The sequence below is a fragment of the Dipteris shenzhenensis genome, chromosome 3 (genome assembly GCF_047967505.1).
Source record: "Dipteris shenzhenensis isolate YYH24624 ecotype China chromosome 3, Dip_SZ_1.0, whole genome shotgun sequence".
NCBI classification, from domain to species: domain Eukaryota; kingdom Viridiplantae; phylum Streptophyta; class Polypodiopsida; order Gleicheniales; family Dipteridaceae; genus Dipteris; species Dipteris shenzhenensis.
The window spans coordinates 49,237,659-49,261,317 of NC_141598.1; the positions used below are offsets into that span (position 1 = coordinate 49,237,659).

A 23,659-nucleotide genomic window follows, 5' to 3' on the forward strand; every position below is an offset into this window, starting at 1 on the left:
GGGGTCAAGGACGCGACATTGAAACTGCACAATGGCCGAGCTAAGGATCACGAGGGGCTATGCACTGAGTTTATCGCATAGGGGATCGACACTTAAGCCCCGATCCTAGCAAAGCTATTCAATGTCGCTATTTGCCTTGGCTTCCCCCGCACTTGGACACTCAACACCATCACCCCCATCCACAAGGCAGGGGATACCATGGACCCGAGTAACTACAGGACTAACATGATTGGACATGTGATGTCCAAGATCTATGTAGCTGTATTGGATGCGTCGGTCAGCCTATTCGCAGAGATGAGAGGGCTCAGAGCAGAGGGTTAGGCCGGTTTCAGGCGAGACCATGGGACTATGGATCACATACTCACACTCAGGAGTGTCATTGAGGAGGCCGGATCACGGAAGGAGAGGGTATATTGCTGCTTTGCGGATTTCCACAAAGCCTTTGACACAATACCTTGAGCTCGTCTCATCACACGCCTACAGACACTGGGATTGGATCATGAGATCATCTGGGCAGTCATGGCACTTTATGAGAGGGTCTCAGGCCGAGTTCGGATAGGCGTAGGTTGGACAGATGAGATCTTGAGTACCATAGGGGTCAAACAGGGTTGTCCCTTATCACCAACCCTGTTTGGCCTCTACATCGATGAGTTGGAGACTTCATGGGGGCGTTCGGAGGGACCGGTTGCTCACTTGCCGGGATCATCATCAGGATTCTTCTTTATGCAGATGACGTGGCACTCTTGTCGTCCACACCCGAGGGGCTCCAGCGACACCTAGATGCACTACAGGATTTTTGTCTATCCCATGATTTGGAGGTCAACCTTGGCAAGACCAAGGTCGTGATCTTTAACACCTCTCGAGCAATCATGCAACGGAAGCATTTACTTTTGGTGGGTCACCAGTTGAGATCGTATCCTCATACACTTACTTGGGGGTTATCTTCTCCGGCCTGATCTTCACGATGAGACCTGCGATGCAGGCCAGATTGAGCAGAGGATACGCCTCACTAGCTCGGCTAGAGAGAGAGTGCTTCCACTCACACTTTCAAGACCCTCGGACCAAGGCTCTTCTCTTCGACTCCTTGGTCCGACCAGCCGGTATGTATGGCAGCCCTTGTTGGGGACCTGACATGTCAGAGATAGAGTGGACACGGGTGGAGCGCTTGCAGATCCTCATGCTCTCACGGATGATCCGGGGGAAACCATCTGTACCACATCACATCATTCAGGCCGAGTTTGGTGCTTCTCCACTCCAGCTAGATGCAGCTTTTCAGACCATCACATATCTACACCGGGTTAGATCATATGGGGACTGCACATCAGGGAGACAGAGGTTGCCATGGTTAGCTCTCAATTCCTCCATGAGGTTGGCAGCAGAGGGAGACGAGCGATGTTGGTTTGCACGGACTCACAGATGGTTTGTGAGACTAGGGTTTCACATCAATAGGATACCTCCTTTTCAGTACAGTTTAGATGCCCCTTCGGTATTCCCATCCACCATCCTAATCGGGCCACACACCAACCAAGTCATTCGAGAGGATCTCTTGCAGCTACACACCTTTAGGACCTGGTTGGAGTCGAGGGAGCTTCCAGTGAAGCTAAGTTTCTATAGAGATCACTGTCTTCGTATTTCAGAGGAGGGATTCATCACACCACCAAGGCACATTGAGCTTCATATGCCTCACTCACTACAGATCTCCATCGGATAGTTTCGGGTATCATCACACCGCCTCCGCATAGAGAGCGGCAGAGCAGAGGGGATCCCTAGGGAGCATCGCATATGCATATTGTGCGACTGTCAGGAGGTTGAGTCGGAGGAGCATTTTATTTTCAGGTGCCCAGTGTACTACGAGATCCGAGGCCGCTACCACTGTCTCTTCAGAGACGTCTCCGGGTTGCTTTCTAGATTCCTCGCCTACCCAGATCAGAGATGCCTCGCAGCCTTCATTCACGAGGGGGTCCGACACAGAGAGTACTTACTCAGGAGTCACGGTGGCTCTGGTCTTGCGTGGAGCCTCCTCCAGGAGACCGAGACGCACGGGACCCCTTGACGGATGCCAGCGTCCCATCACCGGCTATGCACCAGCCATGGCAACATGACATACGGAGGATTACTTCTGCTCCAGTCTTTTTTCTTTTCACTGTCATACCCAGATGTATTTGATTATGTATGATCAGACTTAGGATTCAGCACGGGTGATGATGCTCGTTTTAGTAGCTCCACCCTTAGTGGGATTTGTATCAAGTTTTCTTTCTCTCTCTCTACCATGTTTCTAACATGGCATCAAAGCAAGTTCACTGTGCCATAGCTGCCATGTCATCCTAGACCTAACCCTAACCCAAAACCATAATTCTGTTCTTGCCTTTCCTCAGGGAGAGTCGTATTTGCACACTATGTGATTGACATGAGGTGGAATCAGAGGAGCACTTCGTCTTTTGTTGCCCAGTCTACTATGAGATCTGTGGACGATACCATTGCCTTTTTAGAGACGGGCTCGAGGGCCTCTCCAAACTGCTCTCATACCCAGACCAAAGATGCTTGGCTGCTTTCATCCATGAGGCGGTCCGACACAGGGAGCATCTCATCAGATCATGGAGACAGGAGCGAGGGGCCTTACCTGGTCCATCCCAGAGTATGATCACAGAGTTCTTCTAGTTGGAGCATGTTATCCCCCCGGCCATAGATAGCAGGAGAGGCAGGGACCCCGAGCTCGAGATGCGGCACACCCTACAGAGGACAGACACGCAGGTCACACTCATGGACATTTCTTTCATTTTTAGACCTGGGGAAATCTATCACGGGCTTCTTGTCTACACTATCTAGTCCATTATCGGATGTATCTTGACGTTGGATCAGATTGCCTACTCCATGGGGATTTTGATACCATGATTTTTTATGACTAGGGTGACATGTATGATGATATCATTGACTATGTCTACACAGTTTTCTCTAGCATGGGTTCGGATGCTCGCTTAGTAGCTCCACCCTTTTGCTCATTGTATCATGTTTTTCTATCAATCTCATAGATCCATTAGTCTTTAGTAGACTTTAATAAACTCTCTCTCTCTCTCTCTCTCTCTCAGTACGTTATGATTCCCAAAAGAAATCTACTCTTTTTCCTCATCAGCTGAAGCTATTAGATGCTATTTTCCCGTGTTTCTCCTGAAATTTGAATTCTTTCTTGGAGATTATTTGTAGCGATTCTATTCCAATTGCTTTGCGATTGATCTGGAGTGCTACGATTTGACTTGGAGTGCTGTGAATTGAGATTCTTTGCTGCGAATTGTGTTCTGCTGCTACGATTGGCATCCAATTGTTGCGAATTGAGGATCTAGAATTTTTTTTTACCAGAAGTGATTTGTTTTAGGGTTTCAAGGCTGATTACCAATTTGTTTTAGGGTTTCAAAGCTGATTATAGATTCATTTCAAGGGTTTCTACACAAATACAACCAGTAGACTCATAAACTTAATGTTAATAGCTCAAATTTAATTTTGCAGCCATATCACCAAGCAAAACCAAGAAACTCAAGCACAATGGAATCTGTTCTCCTCTCTCTCCTAGAGATATGCGCATCCTTTACTAGGATAAGCACTCTCAATGGGATTTATGCATTTCCTCACAGTGTCAGGGCTCTACGGAGCTCGAATCTGGCTCTAAGACCAATTGAAACATCCTCAAACCAGGCCTAGTAAACATTGGACCCTGGTAGGTACAACTTGCAGCTACAATGCAAACAAACCACGGGACACACACGTAAACAACCCTTAAGGGTTGGAGCTATCAGCTCACCTCCCAGTGATAGGCTTAGTACACTGAGCCACCCCTAGCTTGAGGTCTAGACAACCGTAGAGAGCTAGCTAGCCTCGAAGTCTAGACATGCGTCCCATACCACCTGCCCTCTCATCTAGCTGTTGCTCGGAGGCTAGCAAGTCTACGTCAATAGGTCAGGTAGAGCAACAAGGATACTACCTTTATAGCATCAAAGATATGTCACATTTCAACTTGAGCATATGCACTAAACTCCTTATAAACCAGAATATTTGAGAACTCTGAAGCAAGACGGAATTCTACTCATCAAATCACACAACACCACTAAAGAAAATCTGCAAAACTTGTAGGGAAGCTCTCTTCCACTCAAACTAAACAATTGGCCCCCACAGAATCCCTGAACATGTCTCCGGTACACCTCTCAATCCTGCAAATCAATTTGCTATTGCTTCTTTACAACTTGTTCCCTCAACTCTTCAGAAAACTTGTTTCTCAGCGCATGAAATGTGTGACATGAACCGGGCACAACAAACTTGCAAGCCAACAACCTGCAATAACCTACGGAAAGGTCTTGGCAGCACCAAGGCGCTCCTTCCAACAAACTCCGGAATCCCAACACCAGACTCAGTGCAAGAACTAGCTTCAACAAGACCTTGAAACCAGAGCCAAAACTGGAGCAAATATCTCTCAGCCATTTGCCGCGATAACTGTTGGTAAGCTGAAAGGAAAGCAAAGAGTGGACACAAACTCAGAATACTTGCATTATGGAATGAAGAAGAGTGAGGTCCTTAAGTAGGCACCTCATACATGCTCACTGACATCACTGATGACTTCAGAGCTCCACAATCATCTCCTCAATCTGCTCGTAGATTCTCTCAATCATCCTATGTGGCTCTCCACCACCTAACTGTGCTTGTGGGCACCTAACTGTGCCTCTAGCACTCACACATAGAAACCAAGGTGTGCCTGAGGCATACACCTTGAGATATCCCATCAAACCCCCCCTCAAGGGAGTGCCTCAGGCTATGTCAAGGATACATGTAGTCTCATAGTTTCTCATGCCATCTCATGGTGGTCAAGGATAAATCTATGGCTAGGTTCTCATGCTAGCAAGGGTTCCCATGGGTGTAAGGTAAACAAAAGGGAATACAAAAAGACCTTCCAATGGTTATCTCCCCTGCATGTACATGCACACAATGTGTGCAGGAGGTACCATGGAGCAAAACATACACATGGCCTACATCATAAGGTGACCAGAGGTGTTTACAAAACACACAAAAACACAATAGTTTATTTCATTCATTTTGGAGGACTATCCAGGCTGAGTACCTTGACATAAAAAGAGAGATCTGGAGCATACATAGAGATGATTTAAAATGCATAATCTTCAAAGGATGCCTCATCTTGTGGAGGCTCATCAACTGAAAGTAGATTTGCATTTTCTGTCTTTGAAGTTGCTTCCTTTTTGGCAACCATTATCTTGGCAATCTTCAACAAGGAAGCCATGTTGGCATTTTCTTCCTTTGTAGCATAACAAGACATTGCTTTATGTTTAGGCTTTTCACATATTTTGCATAAGCAAGCCATGAGAGGGTCTAACCCAGGTATTGGGAAGTGTCTTCTCTCTTACAGGGCTTAGAATAACAACTGAAATGCTTCAAAATATAAGCATTTAATGTAGCAAAGTCTTGTGTCCAAATTTCAATCAATGATGCTTTCACTTATATGCTTCACAGAGGTGGCTAAATGAAAGCTTTCCAATCAAAACCAAGTATAGCAACTCAAAGCAAAGCTGAAGCCACAGTTGTACTGATGCTATTGAAAACTTCAAAAACTCAGAAGTGCTAGAGTAGCATTTTGTGTAGCATCATCTTTAAAAACTTGTCAAAACTGTCAAAACCAAAAGGCTGAACTTGGAGGGCTTGTATCTCACTCTTCAAAGCAAGGAAAAGAGGGCTTTCTGAAGCAAAAGAAAGCTCATATACTAGAGATTCAAAGCAAGGAAAAGAGGGCTTTCTGAAGCAAAAGAAAGCTCATATACCAGAGAGGATCCAGCACAGAGGTTGGACGAAATGGCGCGCGCTATTGCCCGGGGGAGTTGCTACAGGCTGAACCTGAGTTTTGACGATTTCTCCTTCGTTACTGAACCAAATGAGCTGAAAAATGACTCAAAATCTTCGTCTTGAGGTCGCCCATCTACTCCTAAGAGGGCTCAAGCAATGGCGGAGCAGGCAGGGAGTATTGTGCAATAGAAGAATGGCGAAAAAATGCGCTGTTTGGAGAATGGCAGCCAACAAAGACGTTTTTTTTTCAATTGCTTGCAGGTGGAAGTTTGCCCATACTAGAGGAGTTTACAACTCAGAGGGTTTGGGAAATGGTCGTCTGTAGGCAGAGAACCAAGCTCTCAAAGATTTTGGGAAGGAGGAGGAAAATGGGGAAGAAGAAGATGATGATGTGGCAGAAATGGGCTCAAGGGGGATCAAAGGGCTTTGATACCATGTTGGTAAGCTGAAAGGAAAGCAAAGAGTGGACACAAACTCAGAATACTTGCATTATGGAATGAAGAAGAGTGAGGTCCTTAAGTAGGCACCTCATACATGCTCACTGACATCACTGATGACTTCAGAGCTCCACAATCATCTCCTCAATCTGCTCCTAGATTCTCTCAATCATCCTATGTGGCTCTCCACCACCTAACTGTGCTTGTGGGCACCTAACTGTGCCTCTAGCACTCACACATAGAAACCAAGGTGTGCATGAGGCATACACCTTGAGATATCCCATCAATAACTATTGATACAAAAGTCGAATTGATGCACTGTTAAAACAAAAATTGTAGCTCTCAATCTACTCTACAACTTTCCTTCAGACATCATGTCGAAATTTTATGTGTAGCTCCAGATATGGTCTCTACACCGCTGGCCTATCTGCGAAGAGTGCATCGCTCTGCAGCCCACTTGTATCCTCCTGGATAGAGGCCCACAGGGGGCTGTTCTGCTCCTCCTCCTGCTGCCGGAAATGCTGCTCCAAGTGATGAATTATGAGGGCACAAGACCCTCCCTTTATAGGCCCAGAGGGCTAGCCAACCAACTGACCCAGCAGGCCCTAAATGGCCGACCTGCTGGTCGGTCATTCTGCCCCGTTTGGCCTATAAAACGTGCCCCTTTTGGGGCTCGAAATAAGGGTCATCTTGGCCCACAAAACTAGGGCACGAGCCCTCATTTCAAGGCAAGGGTCCAGCCCCTGGGTCTACCCTATATTAGGCGTGGTTGGCTGCCTCCAAGCAGCCCAGCCAGCCTCTCTCCTGGCCGACCCATGTGCTGGTCTGTCCCGCCTCTACTGTGCCCTTTCTTGGCTCCCTGATCTACCCACACGTGTGCGCCTCAGCTCCGTACTACTGCTGACGTCATCTATGAGATCATACCTCTTCTCTTGGGTCCTTGTTGCTGTCCTCTGCTCCGCCTCCTCTCTTCTTTTGGGCACATCCTTCCCCAGGTCTCCCTTCCCCACACTCTCCTCATATGAGGGCTTACAGATGGGGAGGTGACCTTTCCAACACAATTGGCCATAGTCAACTCTCCAATGGCTGAAGATGATGCAATGGCTGTGCTCTTGAAGAGTATGCCTCAGGATTTTGACTATGTTGTGACTACTTTGAAGAATCTTCCCCAACCAATACTAGAGAGCATCATCTATGCTCTACAGGACGAAGAGAGAAAGAAGAACTCAAGGAAGGTAGAAGATCAAACTCAAGCACTTACAGTAAAGTTCTCAAAAAGCAAGTACAAAGCATGTAAGCATTGTGGCAAGACCAATCATCTTGAAAAAGGTTGCTATAAGATCAATCCTTGCACTTATTGTGGCAAAAACAATCACTCTGAGAAGTTTTGCAATGAGAAGAAGAAAGTCAAGGCAAATATGGTTGAAGAAATAACTCCATCAACAAATGAAGAAACAAAATTTTTGGTAGCATCAACAAATGAAGAAACAAATTTTGTGATAGAGGAAGATAAAGATTGGACCTTCTAAAGTCCAATATCTTTAAACTTCTGTCACTTGGTCATGTAGTCAATTTTGAGGTTCTCTTCTTGGAGTAGTACTCCAAAAGGAATGTTATGTGTTTTTAGTCCTTGTAGTCTTTGTAAATCACCTCTGGTCACCATATGATGTAGGCCATGTGATATGTGTTTGCCTCCATGGTACCTCTTGCAGACATGAGAAACTAGGTCCACACAAAGGCCTAAGATTAATCCTTGTACATGCAAGGGAGATAACCATTTGAGGGGGATCTATCCCTTTTTTGTAAACCTTGACTCTTGGGCACCCTTGCTAGCATGAGATCCTAGCCATGTGTTTATCCTTGACTACCATGAGATGGCATGCGAAACTATGTGACTAGACGTATCCTTGACATAGCATGAGGCAAACCCTTGAGGGGGGGTGTTGGGATATTTTTGATCAAGGGCTTGCTCAAAGGTGCATGTGTGCATCTAATAGCAGTCATGTGTGTGTGTGTGTGTGTAGGGAAGCGCTATGAGGTGTCTGGACCATGACACAGGTGATGACGTAATGCAAGGCCCCCTCTTAAGGAGGTGCCTATGACATAGCAGTGATCTCCTTTGATGTAGGAGAGGTGCCTTTGATTTAGGCCAACCTCCCACACACTCTATAAAAGAGAGTTACCTCTCTCACAATGAATAGAACACCATTTTGAATTCATCTTGTGTTCTCATATCTTGATTCTTCATGCATTTATTCTCTTCCACCATTTCCCAACAGGGAGCCCTCTTGGAGATGAAGAATGCTTTGAGCGGCTTGCCTTAGCATGTGGTATCGAGGGTGAGTAGCTTGAGTCCGTTTGCTGCCTTAAAAGAGGTGTCACAAACACCACGCCAACCTGTGGGACCAAGTCAATACATTGATGTATGTGACCCCAAGGTGAGAAGCCACTGCTTGTAGGGCCAAAAAGTGCCATATAGAGAGGGAAGGTGCCACTTACTTTGAGGGCAATAATCAGCACGCTGTAGCTCACACTTTGCCTTATCTCCATACATAATCCTCATGGTGCGTCCCGCCGCTTCTAACCAGCATCCCATGAAGGACAAAACCTGGTCCAAATTTTGCGGATACCGCACCTCACTACCTTCTACTAGGAAGAGGAAACCCTTGGCTGAGTGGACCTTGCTGTCCAAGGCCCGAGTACAGCCCCTTTCTTAGGGCGACAAATGATTGAGTCCTCCAGATTGGGGGCTAGTTGGAAGGAACGTTTGTGTAGCTCCATGGGCCAACACTCCAGAATTCCTCATGTAAGGGTTGTCCTGCAATGAGGTTGCACATTGACGTCAAAGATGAGGAAGCCAAAGAAGGGGAGGAGGGAGCCACCCTAGCTGACCTTCTGCGGGCGCAAGAGGAGGTTGAAGCGGGGGGTGGGGGGAGAATGGGGTTTTCGGCAAGGACATCTTCGAAAGACCGAAAGGTCTATGAGATGAAAAAACCAGCTCCTACAATGATGAATGGCCAAGCTTCCTACAATGATGATGAAGGGTCCAAGTGTGGGAAAAACTGGTGCAGAATACTTCGTTAAAAAGATTTGCCAAGGCTGGGTCCATAGTACTTAGTCCATATGCAATGTATTTAGCATGTGGTCTCTCACGATCTTTGGCTCAATCGTTATGTAGCTTCAAAGTTGCATGTTTGACGTCATTGGTCGTGAACAACGCACATGAGATGGGGGGTATCTTTTAGAGGCTAGGTGGTGTGGCTGGGTGGGAATGTTGTAAAGTGTGTGTGCATGGAAGTGCCAAAGTGTGGTGTCGGTAAGAGGACAGGGGGCTCGTCACTTGAGAAACTTTGGCAAGAATCCTTGGAGGAGTTGCTAAACAGGATACTTAGTAACTCCTCATTCTTGCAAACGAATGCCTGCTGCTTTTGACGGAACATACGACGATACTCGCGTATCATCTCCATTCGCTTAGAAGATGATGGTTAGTCTCGAATCAGAGTTGATGTCATAATGCCTTACACTTATCTCTGTATGAACCAGTGCAGGGGATTAAGGCAAGAGGTGGCAGGTGAGTGGACCAAGTGGTCTATGTGAAAGTGCAAAGGGTGGCCTCATGGAGTAAGCCTGTGATGAGAGCAGCTCGATCTATGAGGAGCAGAATCTCCTCGAGATCTGTGAGTAGGGCAGGCTATGATCGAAGTGAATGTCACGATATGTGGTGTGTGTGGATGTTTCATGGTGTATGTGATGTGGTGGGGATGGATAAACATACCGAAGAAAGATAAGTGTGGTCAGTCCTGAGTGGTAGCGGGAAAATAGAGGAGTCAGTGATAGTGCGGGGTGAAAGCAAGGGACCCTATGAAGTAGTCAACTATGTGAACAAATGGAGAGCAATGAGCAAGAGAGAGAGTGAGCAAGAAAGAAAGAAAGTGAGCAAGAAAGAAAGAAAGAGTGAGAGCAACACGTAAGTGTGCTGAATAGAATAGTGTAATAAAGTAAGTACAAAGAGAAAGTGAGGGGTTTTGTCTAAGTGACAAAACCCTATCCTATCCACTAACCGTAGTTAGGGATTAGACTATGAGTAAGGGAAAAAACCTGAGAGGGAAAAGTGTCCCTAACCTACTTATTACATTACATTGGCCACTGCCTAGAATATGATAATAATTCTAACACACCCTTGCAGTGCCAATGTGGTGTACAAGGTAGTGATCAATCACCAAAAGGAGATAAGTTTAGGGTACTACGAAATGCCTTAAACTTCTCACGTGGATGTGCTTTGGTGAAGATTGTTTGGAATGTCCATTAGTTAGACATAAAAATAGCTTTCCTTAATGGGGACTTGCAAGAAGAGGTTTATGTCAAACAACCTCCTGGTTCTGGCAATGCACTTTAGGTTTGCAAGCTAAACAAAGCTTTCTATGGGCTGAAACAAGCCCCACGTGCATGGTATGCCAAGATTGATGCATTCCTAGCAAGTAAGGGGTTACATAATAGTCCCACGGAAAGCACCCTTTACATAAGAAGGATGGGGGGGATATTTTGGTCATCATTCTTTATGTAGATGACATGCTGCTCACAGGGTCAAATGAGGAAATAATTGCAAATTTCAAAGCTGAGTTGAAAGCTGAATTTGACATGATGGATTTGGGCATGTTAAATTTTTATTTGAGGATCCAATTTATACAAGACAAGCGTGGCATCGTTATGTCTCAATCCAAGTATGTGCAGAAGCTCTTGGATAGGTTCAACATGCATGATTGTAAGCCTATAGCCACTCCCATGGAGCCGTACTATGTATGATTTAAGTGAATCAGTGGATGTCACACTTTACAGCCAAGCTGTTGGATGCCTAATCTATTTGTGCAATACTAGGCCCGATATTCAGTATGCAGTATCTCAAGTGAGCAGGTATATGCACAGCCCAAAGACAACACATTGGCAGGCTGTAAAACGCATCTTCCGTTATTTGCAAGGCACAAGGTCTTATGGCTTGATATTTCCCGGGGGGGGTGACTTGCAGATGCATGCTTACAGTGATTCAGATTGGACTAAAGACTATGATACCAGGTAGTCCACTGGTGGTAATTGTTTCTTTTTGGGCAAAGCTTGCATTTCTTGGCAGAGCAAGAAGCAATCTACAATGGCTACTTCCTCATGTGAAGCTGAGTACCGGCAGCTTTCACAGTGACAGTTGAATGTGTTTGGATGCTACGTTTATTTGCTGATCTTCGTCTCTTATTGGAGGGTCCTTTTCCAATTCTCACTTATAGTGCTATAGCAGTGGCAAAGAATCATGTGTTTCATGCTCGTACGAAGCACATTGAGGTTCATTATCATTATGTCAGAGAGAAGTTGCATGTAGGGGAGATCAGTATGATCTATGTGTCAACACATGACAATGCAGCCATGGCAATAACTGACCTTATGGTGGTCATCCGGGATGTAGGAGCAAAAGTCTCCTCATAATCTATGCCCTTCTTCTGTGCATAGACTTTGGCAACCAGCCTTGCCTTGTACCTGTCAATGGACCCATTTGGCTTCCTTTTTACTTTGAAAACCCACTCAGTACCAATGGCATGCTTACCTGGTGGCAAATCCACAACATCCCAAGTCTGATTTTTCTCAATGGACTGCAATTCAATGCACATAATCCTTTGCACATTACGCATGGCATGCATCCGATGCACATTATCCTTTGCTTCTTCAAAAGAGTCAGATTCTTCTTTATCAAGAAGAGTATCTGCATAAGCTGTCTTAATTGAAAGAGCCCCCCTGCGTGCCTTACTGCACTGCGAGTCCTGCCAGGCAATGGGACCTCAAGCTTACTCTCCCTGAGAGTTTGTAGCAATCAATTTGGAACTGTTTTGGCTGCGTGTATCTCTTGAATCTCTTGCCAGACAACTTCATCCACACCCTGTGGAGGTACAAAATCAGCTTGTGGCTGAATCGGGGCATGTGGATCAGAAGGAGGTTGTTGTAAAGTTTGATTTTCAGCACGAGCCTCAGGTGGGGAAAAAAATGCTATAGGAAGCATCCCCTCAAAAACATCATCTGAAGAAGCTGGAATAGTAAATTCAGCATGTGTATGTGCTGAATTCTCTAAAAATATAACATCTCTACTCACAAAAATCTTGCGAGAAGCAAGATTGTAGAAAGAAAGAAAGAAAGAATGTTTATTAAAGTCTTCGGAAGACCGATGGGTCTACGAGACTGCGAAATAACTCTAATACAATGAGCTGTGGTAGTGGAGCTACTAAACGAGCGTCCACACCAATACAAAATGCAATAAAATGCAAAATGGCAGTACTAAGTCCTAAGTACAGCATAGTCATATCCTGACTATATATATATATATATATATATATATGCATACATACATATGTATGTATGTGTATGTATGTATATATATATACATACATACATACATACATACATATGTATGTATATGTATGTATGTATGTATGTACATACATACATACATACATACATACATGTATGTATGTATGTATGTACATACATACATACATACATATATATGTATGTATGTATATATATACATAGTATACATACATACATATATATATATATGTATGTATGTATACTATGTATATATATACATAGTATATATACATACATGTATATATATATGTATGTATGTATACTATGTATATACATACATACATACATATATATGTATGTATGTATGTATGTACATACATACATACATACATGTATGTATGTATGTATGTATGTATGTACATACATACATACATACATACATACATACATATACATATGTATGTATGTATGTATGTATGTATACATACATACATATACATACATACATACATACATATATATATGTATGTATGTATACTATGTATATATATATGTATGTATGTATGTATGTATGTATATGTATGTATGTATACATACATACATACATACATATATGTATGTATACATACATACATATACATACATACATACATACATGTATGTATGTATGTATGTACATACACACACACACATATACATATACATATACATATACATATACATATACATACATACATACATACATACATACATATGTATGTATGTATGTATGTATATACATACATACATACATATATATCTATATATATGTATATACATATATGTATGTATGTGTGTATGTATGTATGTATGTATACATACATACATACATACATACATACATACATGTACATACATACATACATGCATACATACATACATACACATACATATATATATATATGTGTGTGTGTGTGTGTATATATATATATATCTATATATATATATATATATATATATGTATATATATATATATATGTATATATATGTATACATGTAATATATATATGTATATATATGTATATATATATGTATACATTGTATACATATATATATTACATGTATATAATATATATATGTATACATATATATATATATATATGTATGTATATATATATATATGTATGTATATATATATATATATATGTATGTATGTATGTATGTATGTATGTACATACATACATACATACATACATACATATCAATCTCAGCATCATGGTCGGCATCACCATCATAACCATCATCATCATCATCATCATCATCATCAGCAACAGAACATGAGGATGGATGAGGCTGTGGAAGCGGAGGCATGAGGTCAGTAATAGAGCGCTGTCACCCCCTCAAGGGTGTAGTCCTGGTACGTCTCTTGGTCGTAGCTTTGCGTCTAACCAAGGCCACTGTGACCCCTATCGGTCGGGCTCCGATCCTAAACAAGAAGGGGATGTCCCCAAGTGTGATTTGTGAGTCAACCCTCTGTCTGAGCTATCGGGTCACAGGCTTCGGGTTGTGGTCATGTCGAGGTATCGCCTCATGGGGGTCTATGTGATCTGGCTGAAAGAACTCCGTGATAGAGCTTTGAGAGGTTTCAGTCAAGGGAGAAGTCTGCTTCTGTCTCCGTGCTCGGAGTATCCTATCTCGGTGTCTGAGCATCTCATGAATGAAACCAGCCAAACATCGTTGGTCTGGGTAGGAGAGGACACAAGCTAACATCCTAGAACTATCTCTGAAGAGGCAGTAGAAACGCCCTCGGATCTCATAGTAAACAGGACATCTAAAGATGAAATGCCCCTCTGTCTCAACCTCCTACATGTCACATAGTGTGCATATGCGCCTCTCCGTGGGTAACCGCTCTGCCTGGCCGCTCTCGATACGAAGTCTGTGTGAAGAGACCCGGAACTGCCCAAGGGAGATCCTCAACGAGTGGGGTAGGTGAATCTGCGTGTATCCTGGTGGATCAATGAAACCCTCCGCTGTGATATGTAAGAAGTGATCTCTGTAGAAACCCAGCTTCACTGGAAGATCACTCGGGCCCAACCAAGTTTGGAATGTGTGTAGCTGTAGTAGATCCTCATGGATAACTAGGTTGACCTCGTGTGATAGGAGGGGAGAGAAAGGAGCATCCATGCTGTACTGGAAAGGGGGTAGTCTGTCCATGTGGAGTCCTAATTTTGCAAACTTTCTCTCTGTGCGTGCATACCAACACCTCTGATCTCCCCCTGCTGCAAGTGCCATAGAAGAGGACAGTGCTAGCCATGGTATCCTGCTACGCCCGGATGTATAATCCCCATACTCCCTGACTCGATACAGATATGTAATGACCTGAAATGCAGCATCTAGCTGTAATGGGGGTGACCCAAACTCTGCCCGAATGATCTGGTGAGGGACGGATGGCTTTCTACGGATCATCCGTGATAACATGAGAACCTGTAGCCGCTCCACCCTGGCCCACTCTGTATCCGACAAATCTGGTTCCCAACATGGGCTGCCATACCTCCTTGTAGGGCGGACCAAGGAGTCAAAGAGCAACCCTTTGGTCCGTGGATCCTGAAAACGAGAGCGGAAGCATTGTCTCTCAAGTCTAGCCAATGAAGCATATCCTCTGCTCAGGTGCGCCTGCATCGCGGGTCTCATGGTGAAGGTGGGTCTAGAAAAAACGACCCCCAGATAAGTGTATGATGAAACTACCTCAACATGGGACCCCTCAAAAGTGAAATGCTCATTGCGCGTGACGATAGCCTTTGCTTTGTGCACTGTACCCCTTCGAGCCAAAACCTGTGAGGTAACTTTTTACTGGTAAGCATGTATCTATCCATCTCCATAAGAGTACGATTCTTGCGCTCAGCTTTGCCATTTTGCTGAGGTATAAGTCTCACTGTAAGCTGATGCATGATGCCTTTCTCCTTAAAAAATGCCTCAAACTCATGAGACAAATACTCTCCCCCTCTATTTGTGCGAAGTGTTTGCACCTTGAGTCGTGTCTCGAGGGAGGAGGAGGAGGAGGAGGAGGAGGAGGAGGGAGGAGGAGAAGGGAGGAGGAGGAGGAGGAGGAGGGAGGAGGAGGAGGAGGAGGAGGGGGGGGGGGAAGAGGAAAGGGAGAGGATGGGTTGCAAGGTTGGAGGAGGAGTTGCAAGGTTAGGACCCTAAACCTGAGACCCTAAACCCTAGACCCAAAATCCTTAAACCTAGATCTTGGACTTGAGACCCTAGAGGGGCTTATAGATGGGGATGTGACTTTTCCACACTCCAAACCTGCCCATATAGATGTGCCAGATCTCCGTACAGTTCATGTGAGTCTCAACCATGGCCACAAAGTGTTTGAAATGCATAAACACTTCTGATTTTGCCTTAAGACCATAGACCCAAGTATAGTTGGTGAAGTCATCTATGAATGTAACATAATAGAGATAACCACCAAAAGCAGGTGTTCTCATGGGACTGCATACATCACTGTGTATGAGCTGTAATTTACGTGTAACTCTTACTGCACCATCCTTCTTAAAAGGAAATCTATGCATCTTGCCAAGGATGTAACCCTCACATGCATGAGGAGGAGGTGAGTCCAAAGGAGGCAATGCATCAACCATAGCATGCTTCTGAAGTGTCATTAAGTTGCCATAGCTCATGTGTCCATACCTGGCATGCCATAACTCCACATTCTGCATCGTAGTAGTGGGAGTGCTAACTGAAAGTGCAAGATCAGATCTTTTCTCATGTATATCAAGCTGAAAAAGGCCCCGATACAAAGTGTTAGACAACATCAAAGCATAGTCATTCTCTTTGTCTCTGACTGCACACTTAGCATCATCGAATATAACTTGAAATCCTCTATTGAGAGAGGACACTGAAAGCAAATTCTTCTTTATACCTGGCACATAGAGAACATCTAAATTTCTGAAATCTGTGCCATCAATGGATGTAAGGATAATGTCCCCCACTCCACACACTGAATAAGAATAATTATTTGCACGAGTCACTTTCTTTTTAGTAGGTGGAGGATGCAGAGATGCAAAAAGGCTCTTCTTAGAAGTGATATGCTTAGAAGCACCACTATCAAAATACCAAGTATTCAGTGTCTCATTGACACTGTGAGAGCATGCATCCTTTGAAGGATCATAACTGTAAGTCAAAAAAGCATATGGATCATCATCATTAGTGGCTGTAGTATCTGAACTATCCATTGAAGAATCTGAAATGCAATACAAAAAAGCATAGTGCTCTTTCACAAAGTTGGCTGTAACATCTCTTCCATCATGTGCGTGAGGAGCTGATGCATCTGACACAGCCATACCTGAATCCCTTTTCTTTTCTTTAGCTATGCACTTGTATTCACCAATATAATGACCTGGCTTCTTGCAGTAGTGACAAATGCCCTTCTTTTTAGGCTTATATGCATCACCCTTAGCCTTATAAGAGGGCTGTCGTGAATCAGCTTTATGCTGATGCGCGGGCTGATTGGCATGTTGCTTGCTGTCCTTTTCCCTTGGCTTAAACTAGAAAGCATGGCATGCTCGCCAGCTCGTGTTGCCATATTTCTTCTAGTTTGCTCTTCCTGCAACAGAAGTCCTACCAACTCGTGAAAAGAGAGGATTGATGTCCCCCCTCAATGACAAATTCAGCGAGGTGTGGAAACCAAGATAAGACTCAGGAAGAGAATTCAGAGTGGTGGTAATCATCTCTGAATCCGGAATAACTTCATCTATATTCAGCAACTGCTCCCTCAAATCTTGAAGCTTTGTGAGGTGAGCATTCATGGAATCTCTCTCATCCATATGTGTATGAGATAGCTCTCTCTTCAAGAAGGAAACTTTGGCATCATTTCTTGCTTGCAAACATACTCTCTAATATCTCCCAAGCTGCCTTTAAGGCCTTGCATGATCGAATGTGAGGAATAATGAACCTCTTGACAGAAAGAGAAATAACTGATAGAGTTGCTGCATCCCTAGAATCCCATCTTTTCTGCTCAGCTGTGGGAGCCATTGGAGCAGCAGCTGCTCCAATTACTTGTGCTGCATTTTAACCTCTACCCCTTTCTCCAGTTGTATGAGTGATAGGTGTAGCTACAGAATTTGGCCTTGCCTCATCTTTATTGACATAATCCCAAAGCTGTCTGCTAACCAAGATGTTGCGAACCATAAAACTCCACAAGGAGTAGTTGGTACCATCCAACTTGTCCTCTTGCGAGAGGACACGAAAGACATAGTCATTTTGATTGTTTTGGGCCATGTCTGCCAAATTGCAGCAAATGCACAAAACAGAATTCCCTTTTGGGGAATGAAGATGCATACCAAAATCCCTGCAAAGTGTCCAAAAGCCCCAAATATAGGAGATTGGGTGTCAAAAATCAAAAGACAGCTTGCTGTTTTAGCCTAGCAAATGCTGTGAATTCACCCCAAAATCCTGCAAATGCCCGAAAATGCCAAATAACACTGCAAAAGTTGCCAATGTCTGCAATGTCACTCAAAATGAGTCCAAAACTGCCTCAAATGGCTTGTTCACTGCCAAATTGCACTCCAAACACAAAAGCCCCAAATTTCTTGCAAGAAATTACAATCAAAAGGGGGCAAATTGCCTAAAAGCCCCAAATGTTGCCAAAATTACACAAAAGCCCTAAATTTCACTGCAAAATTACAGTGTAAAACCAAAAGCCCCAAATTTCTTGGCCAATCTTTGCAATTTGCTTGCAATGTCTGCCAAAAAATGCATAAAAGCCCCAAATTTTCTCAATACCTGCAACCCCAAATGCATCTGTACAGACAGAACATGTATAAGCTTTTGTTTGCTGGTACGAGCGTACGGGCAGAGTGCAGGTATGGATAACAACTGGGAGCGCAAGTTTGTATGGGCTTTACCTATTGCGTGGCCATCATCGCGATGAAGTCCCCAATAGGGAGGACTTCCTTGCGGCTCAAGAAATCCATGATGCTCAGATGTAGGGCTATGTAGGGTAAGGTCTCAGTCTCGTCATGGAGATGTCTAGCAAAGTGTGAGGTCTCGGGAGGGAAATAGCAAACGGCAATGAAGAGGTCCTATTGAGAGGGGTTGGATCCTAATCCAAAAGATATCTAAAATGTGTGTCATGTCTCACAACAAAGAGTGAAAGATGACCTATTAGCATTGCCACTCCTTCCGATCCATGAACTCCACCTATCCCCCGAGTCTTGTCTCGATATGTTGTCTCCCATGTGTACCCACACACTAAAGGTGGCACTCTCGGTTTTGATGAGTCCATGTGTAGAAAATTGTATCTCGCCCTATGTATGACTCCAAGAATTCCCTAGATTCGACTATAAGGTACCATTACAATTCCAAATAGTGGAGGTCAGGTCTCGGTCTCTAAGTCTAATAGACCTTGTCGCCCTATGCAAGGGACCCCTAGACGCCGATCAGGGCCTTTCAAGAGACTCATCACTACCCACTTTCCCTCATTGCGAGTGATGTCCCACTGCTGTAGGAGGGTATACCTCGCCTCTACGTTTAAGGATACGAGGTCCTCATCCATATGGATTTGGGGGTGGTCCCGTAGTAGTGTCCACTTGTGTAATGCTGCAAGATGAGTCTGAGTGTCTTTGAATTGGATGACAAGAGGCTGCTCTTGAGTGGGGTCATGTCCTATGCACCATGTGCCGTCAATCACTTGCTCATGGACTCCCACGGTGCAAGCCACAAAGCTGGTCGCATCACCTTGACTTTGATGTTGAGAGCCTTACTGGCTCTATGTTGCTGTTTAAGAATGGTGGCCAAAACGGTGGCCTCTGCAGGCTCCCGCTTTGTACCGTTTTGCAACGTCAACCGATTTGGGTTGAGACATTTGTATATCGCTGACCGTTTCCTACTTATGCGGCTTGGCGGTATGAGCAGTAGAGTCAAACATTTGCTCCTTGACTTGGAGAGCAGAATTCATGCTTTGAACTGTCATGACTTGATGCTTTATAGTTTGAAAATGTCAGCGTCTGGTTTCTTGTCAACGTCGTACACTAGTAATATTTTCGACCCTCTTCTTGCAAGTGATCGTCATGATGTGGTCTGCAGATTAATGTAGAGTAATTTGGGTTGAGACATTCGTATACAGCTAACCATTTCCTACGTGTGTCCTTTGATGATATTAGCAATTGAATCAAGTATTTGCTTCATGAATTGGAAGGCAGGATTGATGTTTTGAACTGACATGAGTACATGTTTAACTGTAAAAAAGTGTGAATGTTCTGTTTAAGTTCCTGCTTTCTAAGATTGGGAAGAAATCTGAGATTTTTTCAGACACCTATATTGGTTCCATCAGGGGATTGGGATATTCTATGGCCCAACCTTATTGATCAGATATTGACATCAATTTTGTATGCAGGAGCAATCACAGATGACACGGGCTCATGCAAGGAATCAGGATGTTGGGAATGGTGCTGCTCTTGAGCAGACCAGGTCACTTGTGAACACACTATCTCAAAATCAAGATCCAAAATTTCAGGTTAGACAGTCAATGGCAGAAGCTACCTGCTTTCTTATCAAGATTCAGCATTATCTGTTTCACTGATGTGTCGTGTTTGGCATTCACAGAATTCCAAGTTTCTTCAGTTTGTATCTAAGATGAGCAGGGGGGAACTCATCGTGGAAGATAACCAGGTTAAGTCCAACGATGCTAATGGGTGGGCCAATGAATTTAGTAGTTCTCACCAGGCAGCTGGCGATAAATGGGCAGCAGAATTTATTCCGGGCGAGGTGATAAGTTACACTAGGCCCCTAATAAATCTTTCTTCCCTTCCTCCTCTTCCTCATCTATTCTCTGAAGGTTCAATTGTGAATAGCTAGTTCTCTATAGAATCTGCAGTCTCTGACATTTTTTATCACTGATCATCTTTTAAAATTTGGTATTGCAGCATGTCCATCGTGGTGACACTTGGGTTGATGAGTATAGTCACGTACAAAATCCGGAGGCATCAACAAATGAGAGATGGGTTGACGAGTTTTCCAAATTGAACATGCAAGATTGGGCCGATGAATTTGGTGATCAGTTCTCTAAGGGCATGCTCAATGGGGATCTGGGTGACAATTGGATCGATAGTTATGAAAAGTGTGTTATCTTTTCTTGGTCATTGATATTGTTTTTTACTTTGTGGAGACTCTAAATAAGTTATATTTTGGCCTGCACCACGTGTGAACACGTTTTTGAGTTTCCAATCCATAGGATGAATGGAAGGGTAGAGAGAGAGAGAGAGAGAGAGAGAGAGAGGGAGGGAGGAAGGGAGGGAGTTGTATTAACATCTTTAGGAGGCCTCGTGGGGCTATGAGACAAAGTACAATCAGCAGAATAGCTCTTACAAGCTGCTATGGGCTGAAGCAAAGGGCTTGCCAAGGCCCTTGCTGAGTGCTAAGCTAAGCTAATAATGCTGAAGTCTCAAAATCTTTCAGAAACTCTCACATGAGCCTATGGGAGAAAGTACATCAAGAGAAGGAACTTGTACAACCCTCTATGGGCTGAAGCAAAGGGTGCGCTAGGGCCCTTGCTGAGTGCTATGCTAAGCTAAAGAGCTCAAACTCAAAAACTCAAAAACTCAAAACTGAAACTCAAAATCTGAAACCCAGTGCCATGGTGGCTCTCCGGTGGGCTGAAAAGATGTCCCAGATCTGTGTCTATCAAGCTGTCTCTTGCTGTTGTGGAGGGCGTGGTCTCCTTGACCTTTGTATCCGATGGGCCATGTCAAGAGCGACCCCTCGACTCTGGCGGTCTCTGAGAAAAGCTGAGATAGACCGGACCTCCATCTTCGTGCTTTGGTCACTCTGTGTATTGTGTGTTGTGTGTGAGTCTCTACGTCTCTGGCTCGGTAGCGTTGGGTCGTCTCTCCCCACTGATCCACATTGCCATCATGCTAGCTAGCTCCTCCTCCACCTCACAATGTCCAGGAGATGACTCAAATGCATAGAAGTCTGTGACATGTCACTGTGCTTGGTCTATCTGAGCCTCTTGTGGTGCGGTCACCTCCTGCTCTATGTGATCTGTCTCAATAGTGTCTCTCTGTGCCGTTGCATCTCAATCAAATAGAGCCCACCACAAACCTGGTCATGGAAGTGGATCAATATGAGAGTGTACCAAAGCCGTGTCCCCAGACCTCATAGGAGGCTGGGTAGGTACAGAAGTAGTGCTCCTTTGTCTCGACATCCCCCAGCATGCAGCTCCTCCTCTACCTCCTCCCTCTCCGCCTTGCAGCTCCTCCTCTACACCTCCTCCCTTCCACTGCTCTCTTCCACCCGCAGCCCTTTCTACCTGCCTCCGACTATCCTCCTCGCCTTGGGTGTGCCTCCCACCATGGGTGGGGGGGGGCTGTGCTCCCCCTCCCGATCGTGCACTAAGAGTCTAAGACCTGCACCAAGGGCACACAAATCAGTCCAAAGAAATGGGAAAAGCTGAGAAAGAGACAAACAAAGCCAAGAAAGACGACAACAACAACAAAAAAAAGCAATCGACACAACTGAAACTGGAGGATGTGAACACATGCTACAACTGAAGTGGTTGACAACAAAGTAAAGGCAAGGCCCACCTCAGCCTCAGCTTCAGCCTCTACCTCTACTTCGACTTCAGCCCCCGCTTCAGTCTCAGTTCTAGCCTCAGCTCCTCTATCTCTACTTCAACTTCAGCCCCTGCTTCGGTCTCAGTTCCAGTCTCAGCTCCCCCTACTCCCCCTACATCCTCACTTTCGACTTCGGCTTCCACTTCAGCACTAGTTTCAGCTACAGCCTCTACATCCCCAGCTACAGCTACAGCCACTATCAGTGACATAATCATACCCATGACGTCGGTTGCTTCCTTCCCTTCCTCCCCTGTTACAGCTCTCTCACCGCTTATGACACCTACTTCAGAGGTGTCATACACTGCTCCGCATTACACCTCAACCTTTCTCTCCCTCTCCTGCTCAGTTAGCCCACGCTCCCACATCCCATTGGGACTGCCTCATCCATTCCGCTGTCATCCCCGTACCTCACCCAGCTCACCCAGTCATCACCCAGTTTCCGGACTCATCCCCATACTTTCATGTCACAGCCATTCCAGTTTCACCTCGGACACGGTCGGGCTGACACACCAGCGGGCGGCGGCCTGGGAGACCTTGCTCATGGAGGTACACAGATCCGTGAGTGCGAGATGGAGCTGACACGCTTAGCACAGGAGCAGGTCTGCCTCAATTAGGAGCAGAGTCGCATCATACGGGAACAGGCTCGCTTCATTCGGGAACAAGTTGGTCTCATTCAAGAACTCAGACATGATATCTCGGAGCTCCGACAGGAGGTCACAGCCATACACACAGTCCCAGGGAGTACCTCAATTCTCGAGGCACAGATTGCGAGCATGCAATTTGTTATTGAGGAGACATCCAGATGGGTTGACGTGGCCAAAGGGGAACCCGCAAGGGCAACCGTTTCGGCTACCCTCATGGAGCAGCAGCAAAGAGCCAGCAAGGCTCTCAACATCAGAGTACGTGGGATCCCACGCACTGAGGCTATACTGATGGCAGATGCGATTGCTTTCGTGGCCGCTACTCTGGGTGTGGCTGAGCACAGGATCGAGAGGACATGGTGGGTGTTGGAGACTCCAACTGAGAGCAACCCTTGATCATACGGTTCCATGACACTCAGGCATGACTTTCAACTTTACGACGCAGGTCAGTCTTTCGAGACCAGCCAGCGATCTCCATGGATGAGGATCTCACCCCTCTACATGTTGAGGAGATACGCTCTTTGTTGCAGTAGCGGGAGAGGGACAACTTCTTACAGGCCCCTGTAGGACACCAGTCCCCTCCCCTACATAGGGAAGTGGGGTCTATGAGACTCAGATATCCGAGACCCTATCATGCACCATTTGGAACTATAATTGTACCTTATGGTTAGAACCAGGGAACTTCTCGGAATTCTATATAGGTCACGACACAGTCTTTTATACAGAGACACATCAGAGTCCAGAGCGCCCACTACTAGTAGTTAGCGGTATACATGGGAGTCTGCCTACAGAGATGAGACGAGGGATA

The 23,659-nt window shown here is 44.9% G+C and overlaps 1 protein-coding gene across 3 annotated transcripts in view; it reads left to right on the forward strand.

The window, feature by feature from the left end:
• PEX5 (peroxin 5) overlaps positions 1–23,659 on the forward strand; it is a 74,856-nt gene that overhangs the window by 44,139 nt on the left and 7,058 nt on the right. For all 3 annotated transcript variants that reach the window (XM_087402172.1, XM_087402170.1, XM_087402175.1), the window contains exons 7-9: positions 19,993–20,112; positions 20,202–20,363; positions 20,522–20,715. In XM_087402172.1, coding sequence (XP_087258298.1) covers positions 19,993–20,112; positions 20,202–20,363; positions 20,522–20,715 — 476 coding nt within the window. The remainder of the gene's footprint in view (positions 1–19,992; positions 20,113–20,201; positions 20,364–20,521; positions 20,716–23,659) is intronic.